Source organism: Cygnus olor, chromosome 10, assembly GCF_009769625.2.
Source record: "Cygnus olor isolate bCygOlo1 chromosome 10, bCygOlo1.pri.v2, whole genome shotgun sequence".
Classification (NCBI taxonomy): Eukaryota; Metazoa; Chordata; class Aves; order Anseriformes; family Anatidae; genus Cygnus; species Cygnus olor.
In genome coordinates this window covers 21693576-21701158 of record NC_049178.1, presented here as the reverse complement: position 1 = coordinate 21701158, position 7583 = coordinate 21693576, and the positions used below count along the sequence as shown (strand labels likewise).

Genomic DNA, 7583 nt, shown 5'->3' with positions numbered 1-7583 from the left:
AAAGCCTCCTCTCCTCTCCTCTCCCAGACGTGCAGGCTGAGAGAGCGGCACGGGTGGCAGTGATACCAAGCGCACCCGCATTTTTTTTTCTGTTATAGGAATGGTTTAGTATTACTCTAAAACAATCCCTCTGAAAGCAAAAAGCCTTTGCTGGTTGGCGCTGCTCTGGCTGCCGAGGCGCGCGGAGTGCGAGCCTCCAGCGGGGGCCCGGAGCGCCGGAGACGCGGCGAGAGGAGCGCAGAGAGCCCCTGGAGCGGGGGGGCTCCGAAGGGCATTTCTGCGGAGCCTCTGGCCTCTTCGCCGGCGCCCGGCACCGGGGGCCCGGGGACAGCCCCGCGGCCCGTGCCCGGCTCCGTTCCCGGCCGGGCGCAGGCACCGGCGGCCGGGGGCGCCCCGCAGCCCGCAGGGGGGGCACGGCCGGGCCCGGCGCTGCCGCTCCCCCTCGCGGCCGCCGCTCCCAGCGCAGGCGGCGGGGTCCGGCCCCGGCCCCGGCCCCGCTCCGCGCCCGCCGCTGCGGCGGGTGGGGTGGGGACGGGGACGGGGACGGGGACGGGGATGGGACGGGGATGGGGATGAGGATGCTGAGGGGGCCGGGCCCCTCCCCATCCCATCCCATCCCACCCCACCCCACCCCACCCCACCCCACCTCACTCCACCCCACCTCTCTCCATCCCTCCCCATCCCTCCCCCTCCCACCCTCCCACCCCTCCCACCCCCGCCCCGCCCGCCGCGGCCGGGGTCCCCCTCTCCCTGCGGGGGGAGCACAGCCCTCGGCGGGGCCGGCAACGGGACGGGGGCGCGGCTGCTCCCCGCTCCCCGTCCCCGTCCCCGACCCCCCCGGAACGCCCCGTGCTGCCGGGGGCAGGGGGCTGCGGGCACGGCGAGAGCCGGGCGGGGCGGGGGGTGCCCGGAGCCCCTCCTGCCCCCGCGGCCGGGGGGGGCCGGGCGGGAGCGCGGCGCGGGGACGAGCGCCGGGGAGCGGAGCCGTGCCGGGGCCGCGCCTGCCTCCGGCCGGGAGCTGCTCGCAGGGCTCCGCACGCCGGGCTCGGCGCGGGACGGGGCCGGCCATGGAGAAGTTGTACCTGGCCGGGAGCGGCCTGTGGGCGGCCAACGGCTCGCTGGGGAACGGCAGCCTCCCGGCGGAGAACCAGACGGCGGGCAGGAACGGCACCGCGGACCCGCTGAAGAGGAACGAGGACATGGCCAAGGTGGAGGTGACGGTCCTCTGCCTCATCCTCTTCCTCGCCCTGACCGGCAACCTGTGCGTGCTGCTGGCCATCCACACCACCCGGCAGAAGCACTCCCGCATGTACTTCTTCATGAAGCACTTGAGCATCGCTGACCTGGTCGTGGCCGTCTTCCAGGTCCTGCCCCAGCTCATCTGGGACATCACCTTCAGGTTTTACGGACCGGATTTCCTTTGCCGGCTGATCAAGTACTTGCAGGTAGTGGGGATGTTCGCCTCCACCTACATGCTCTTGCTGATGTCCCTGGACCGGTGCTTGGCCATCTGTCAGCCGCTGAGGTCCCTGCACAGGAGGGCGGACCGGGTCTCCGTCCTCCTCACCTGGCTGCTGTGCCTGCTGGTCAGCATCCCTCAGATCCACATATTTTCTCTGAGGGATGTGGGGAATGGAGTTTATGACTGTTGGGCAGACTTCATCCAGCCTTGGGGACCCAAAGCCTATGTCACCTGGATAACCCTCATGGTCTACATCATCCCTGTGTTGATGCTGAGCATCTGCTATGGCTTAATCAGCTTCAAAATCTGGCAGAACGTGAAGCTGAAGACGGCTCACGGGCCCAACGTGGGTCTGAGCTCCAACGCCTGCAGCGGGACGGCGTTTGCCAGGGTCAGCAGCACGAGGCTCATCTCCAAAGCCAAGATCCGGACGGTCAAAATGACCTTCATCATAGTGCTAGCTTTCATAGTCTGCTGGACGCCCTTTTTCTTCGTGCAGATGTGGTCCGTGTGGGACACGAACGCCCCGCAGGAAGGTACGTCCTGCTCCCCCGTGACTGTGCGAGGGCCGCTTAGTCCAGCGACCGCGGGGACACCCGCCAGCGGGCTGCGGGGGCAGCCAGAAACTCAGCTGGGTCGGGTCTCGGGGGGCTGGGAGGGGGGACGAGGAGAAGTTCTGAACACGGAGGAGAAACGGGAGGGGCGGCGGTGACCGTACCTGGGCGAAGGCTAGCTCAGCCCGCACAAATCCAGGGCAGCTGTGGCTCTGGGGTTGGGCTGCGTGGCTGGCGGTGGCCGGGGAGGTGTCGCTGCTCCCTGAGGTGGCTGTGCGAGCTCAGCCCCCCGGCTCTGAGTTACCCACACCGGCTGCTCGCAGCTGCTCCACGCGGCAGCTCCCACAGCACAAACTGCTCGTCTCATTGCCTGACTTCTTTTCTTTTGCAGTATTGATTTGTCCTCGCTGACTTCTTTGCTTGCAACTCTTTTGCCCTTCTTTCACCCTCTTCTCCTGCTTCCATCCACCCAGGGACTGTGCCGCTGTTATTTTATCTCTGGCTGGAGCACGGTTCCTCCAGAAACCCCCTGATTTATGAGCAAAGGCTTTTCCTAAAGGATGTGGTGTCACTGATTTGCCATTTTTTATACTTGGTGCTGGCTGCTCCTGTCGTCACTAAGGTTGCAAGCAGAGTAAAATATATTACCCACCTTGGGTTTGCGTGCTGTAGCTGTGCGAGTCTGTGCTGCCTCTGTGCGGAGGTGTCCCTGCACCTGAGGGGCGAGCTCACAAGAAAAACTCCGCACTGCCTTGTAAGCTAGGAAAATGGACAAAAAAGCACACTCAGGGACAACTCTTCCTTGGACAAAGTGCCCCTAACTCATCAGAAGCACGGAGCCTGGGGATGCCAAAGGCTGAGGTGGAGCTGCGGCTCCCCACTGTCTGCCCACAGTCCTGCCACGGCAGGGGCTTCGCAGCCGGCACGCGTCTGGGTCGCACCACGTACTCGTGTCTTGTCGTTAACCGGTGTCAGTTATGCATTCGTTAAACGGCATCAGTTACACATTGCCAGTGTGAAACCTGGTGTCTCTGGCAGCCCGTGCACATCTGTCCTCCCAGCAGCCAGAAGAGCCCTCCTGCCTGGCTCCAGCTCTGCCTTTCTTGCCTCTCTCTGTCCCTTCCATTCCAGGTGGAGACATGAACACGGCTTTTTAAACCCTCCTAGGTGCTCCAGGCAGCTATCTCTTGATTTTCTACCTGATTTAGGCTAGTCAAAACTTCCAGTTTTCAGAAGCTGGATGAAGCTGTGTCTCTCCCTCTGGCTGTATTTCCAGCCTGCAGTCTCATCAGAAAGCAAAAGCTCTGCCGCTGCCGGTTCCCCCGGTGGGGCTGCGCAGGGCAGTCGGGTTCGTAGCCAGCGCTGCTCACGGGTCGTGGCAATGCCTGCTTGTTTGTCAGACTTGCCCCTGCCTAGACTGTTGAACGGGCAGTGCCACCCTTTCTGTTGCTTTGCTTTGCTTTGCTGGGCGATGAGGGCTGCAGCCCGCAGCACCCCAGGGTGCCCTCCCCCAGGCCCTCCGTCCTCCTGCGGGCTGCCCCTGGGGCACGAGAGGGGCTGCAGAGCCCGCGCTCTCTGCAGAAGCAGCAGGTTTTGCCTCTGCATTTCTGAGGGTTGCCCTGAGTCCCAGATTTTTTGTTTTTCTTTTTTCACCAAAGCTTAGGCTGCTCTGGCTGGGCAGAGTCACGGGACGCTGGCGCAGAGGTGTGCCAGCAGCAGGAGGTGAATTCAGCTCCTTCTCGTGCTGCAGGAGCTACAGGCGGTGTGGGCGCTGCGCTGGACAAGGCGAGGGGCAGCGAGCTCACCGCGCTGCCAGGCAGCAGCAGGGCTCTGCCACCTCTGGCTTGCTAAGAAAATTTTTAGATTTCTCCACATAGGATGTCGTAAAGAGTATGCCTGGCAAGGGAAGCTGTTTATACCTGCTGCTGCGGTGTGAGCAGTGCGAGGGGCCGGGGCCTGCTCCGAGGGGCTGGGGGTGCCAGCACGGCACCCCAAAATCAGACGTCCCCATCTCGGCAGGGACGAGCGGCTCTTGAGGCACTCCTGGGGCAGCTCCCGTGATGCTCGCCATGCACAGTGAGCCCCATGAAGCTCAATTTATGTGCCTCGGAGACAGGAGAGCTGAGTCAGCAACAGATGGATGATTGCCTTTTTTTTTTTTAATTTTTAAGTGACTTGCTGTGATGTGTCTCAGGTCTGGCACCTGGGATTTTGAAGCAATTCCCCATGGCTTCCTTTTAGCATATACTTGAAATTAAAAGCAATTGGACCAGCCATCACTTGAGCAGGCATTATGCGTGAGTGGGTTAAAGGTGCATTCGGAAACCAGCACTCACTATTTGTGCTTCTCTTCTAGTTTCAGAGGTGCGAGTGGATTTTTGCGGAGGCAGAAAGGCAGCGAGCACAGCCAGACCCCAGTCACACCCGCACTGCTCGTGCCTTCTGGCAGCACACGAGGAGAGCAGAAGACGGGCTGGGGCGCGGGGCCGGCGCAGGGCACACAGCCCCCATGGCGCTCAGCACCTGGGGCCAGCAGTCCTGCTCTGACAAGTCGGTGCTGGTCTGAGCTCTCGGCCATGGGTGGGAAACTTGGGTGCTTCGTGCCGTGCCGGTGGGGACAGCCGCGGAAGATGCTGTGCCTGGCACTGCGCCGCACCACCGCCGCTGTCCCGACAGCCGTGTTTGCAGCCAGGAGCCATTGCCAGGCTCCCAGATTTCATTACTGAAATGGAAATGGCCATCATTTCCCATGGCAGAGCTTCGTACGTGGAAATTAATTTGGGGAGGGAGGCAAGAAAAATGTCTCTGCTTTCAGGGGCTGGGACAGTGCTGTGCAGAGGCGTGGATGTGGCCGGGCTGGCAGGCATCGTCCCTGCAGCTGCGTTTTGGCGGTGGGGACATCTGGGAGTGGTGCCCCTGGCAGCCCCATCAGGGGCACCCTGAGGATGTTGGGGAGGGTGGCAGAGACCCCACGGCCTTTTCGAGCCACGGGCTCTTTATTCTGGGCCCTGTTCTCTGCCGTGCCCCCCAGGCGGGCACTGCAAGCACTGACTGCAGGTGGAGGAGCAGCTCTGCCTCTTTGCGAGGTGTTGCTGGGTTAACATCCCAGAACCAGCAGCACGGGACCCGAGCAGGGCAAACACAGCTCCTCTGGGAAAACCCTGAACAGGAATTCATTAAAACTGGACTTGCTGCCTGCTGTTTATGTATCTCACCTCGTCTTTACCAGTGCAGTTGCTGTGGTGTTTCTGCAGCAGGGCCGTGTGTACCGGAGCGGGGCAGGCACCGCTATGCTGTGCCCGGTGCCCGGTGCCCTCCCGGGGGCTCACCCTGCCCCACAGCACCCTGATGCCGCTTTCTGCCTTGCAGCCTCTCCCTTCATCATCGCCATGCTCCTGGCCAGCCTCAACAGCTGCTGCAACCCGTGGATCTACATGCTGTACACGGGGCACCTCTTCCACGACCTGATGCGGCGCTTCCTCTGCTGCTCCACGCGCTACCTGAAGTCGCGGCCGGCGTGCGACCTGAGCGTCAGCAAGAAGAGCAACTCCTCCTCCTTCGTCCTCAGCTGCAAGAGCACGAGCCAGAGGAGCTTCACGCAGCCCGCCGCAACGTGAGGCACCGCCAGCCCGGCCCTGCGTCTCCGCCGTGCTGAGCACCTTCAGCACACCCCTGTAAAAAAGCTGTGACTGGGACCAGAGCGGGGATTTCTGTGTAAATAGGTGTATATAGGTCTGCGCGAGGGTGAGCATGTACAGCGTTTGTTATTTAACTGGGGCGGGAGCGAGTGGAAGACTTCTGTGCTCGGAATTTCGGTGGTGTGTGGCGCTGAGCAGCACGAACCCGGTTCCGAGCCCATTCGCCACTGAAGCGGGTGGCTTTCTAAACACACGAGGGGCAGGTTTTGTCCCGAGCAATCGCCAGAGCTGGGCTCACCCCGACTGAAGGGAGCCCCCTCCCCGCTCCCCTGCGCTGCGCAGGCGGCACGGCTGGGACAGAGGGGGGAGCACGGGGCTGCAGGGCACCGTGGGGTGGGATGGGGTGCGATGGGGTGGGATGGGATGGGATGGGGTGGGATGGGATGGGGTGCCATGGGGTGCCAAGGGGACCCTCGGGCCAGGGCCGGGTGTCCCTGTGCCCACAGCTGTGCCCGGGAGTGCCGCCGGCTGGGCTATGCACGCCGGGCAGTGAGAGCAAGGGAAGCAGACACGACTGTAGGATCAGGGGATGTGTGCAATAATACATTTGCTGAACGCGCTCAAAGCTTCTAAAAGGCTGGCATTTGGGATTGCATCTGGGCTCCATGGGATTGAAAAACTCCCGTTAAGTCCCCCGAGGCCGAGCTTTTGCTTTGGGTTTACTGTAGATAGCAGTTAGTCTTTTACACCAATGCAATCTTGCTTTGTAGTGCACGAGGTCATGCTTATGGCATGGATTTTTATTGCAAAGAAATACCTGTAAATAAAATTTTTGGACTGTGTCTTGATGGAAAGAGGGAGGGGAAGTGCAGAAGCATCGCAATACTAAAAAGATGAAGGGAACTGTTTGGATGCTACTCTTTAAACACAAGACCTGAGTATGCTCAGCGTAAGGATGCTTTTTGTTTATAGAGCACTGCACCAAGCACTTAAAATGTGTACACCACTTTATACGTTGCATGAAGTTAGCCGTGGTCCAGCCCCTGCAGGGTGGAACAGCTTGGGGTGGCTGGGAGCCCTCCTGTGGTGGTGGGCCTGGGGGTCTGGCAATGAGGACGGATGCTCCCACCCTCGCTTGGGTTGCTTCTCCTGTGGGCACCCGCGGGGATGGCATGCAGAAGTGAGGCCTGTGTGCACTCCGAGGTAACCTGATTTGGCCTCACGTGTTGGGAATGAGCGTGAAAAATGCATTTATCTATGTATTAGTTTTATTTTTTCACTGTCATCAACAGGTACATTTTCACCTTTCATATTCTGGCATTCCTTTGGTTTTTTTCTAGTAGCATCAAGTGACTACGACCCAGCACATTCAGTCCCAGCATACTTCACAGACTGCTTTAAATCGTTATGAAAACATACAGAGTTTTTCCTCCTATGGTCATCCTCTTTCCCCCTGAAAGTCACTACCTCCCGCACGGAACAAGAAGGGGACCCTGATGTGCTCGGGCTCTTTTGAATGCACAGGGGCTCGTTCAGACTTGCTCTTCTCTCGTTCTGTGCCCCAACACCCTGGGATGTCCCCAGAGGGTGCCTCGGCTCTGCCTGCCCACAGCTGGGCACGGCTCACCCCGGGGCCGCCCTCGCTCTGTCAGGGTAAGCGCAACGTGACGGCGATAGTGAGCTGTGCCGGGGCGAGGAGGGGGCTCGGGGGAAGCAGGGCGCTGCCATCAGGTCAGGGCGAGGAGCTAGGGGCTTGTCACAGAAGGGGACACCAGCCACGAGGCCGACACACGCTTCAAGAGGGTCAGAGGGAAACAGGTGCTGACAGCAGAGGTGTGCGCTCCCTGTGCAGGGAGCCTGGAGACCACCGTGGTGGGGAGACTGGAGTTTTGGAGGGGGGTTGGTTCAAGATGTGAACTACTAGGACAG

At 61.0% G+C, this 7583-nt stretch overlaps 1 protein-coding gene across 1 annotated transcript; it reads left to right on the top strand.

Moving 5' to 3' along the window:
* The first annotated feature begins 958 nt into the window (after window positions 1-958).
* OXTR (oxytocin receptor) lies at window positions 959-6482 on the top strand. Its single transcript, XM_040569000.1, has 2 exons — window positions 959-1998; window positions 5386-6482. The coding sequence occupies exons 1-2, from the start codon at window positions 1068-1070 to the stop codon at window positions 5631-5633; spliced, it is 1179 nt and encodes a 392-aa protein (XP_040424934.1). The 5' UTR covers window positions 959-1067; the 3' UTR covers window positions 5634-6482.
* Window positions 6483-7583: the final 1101 nt, after the last annotated feature.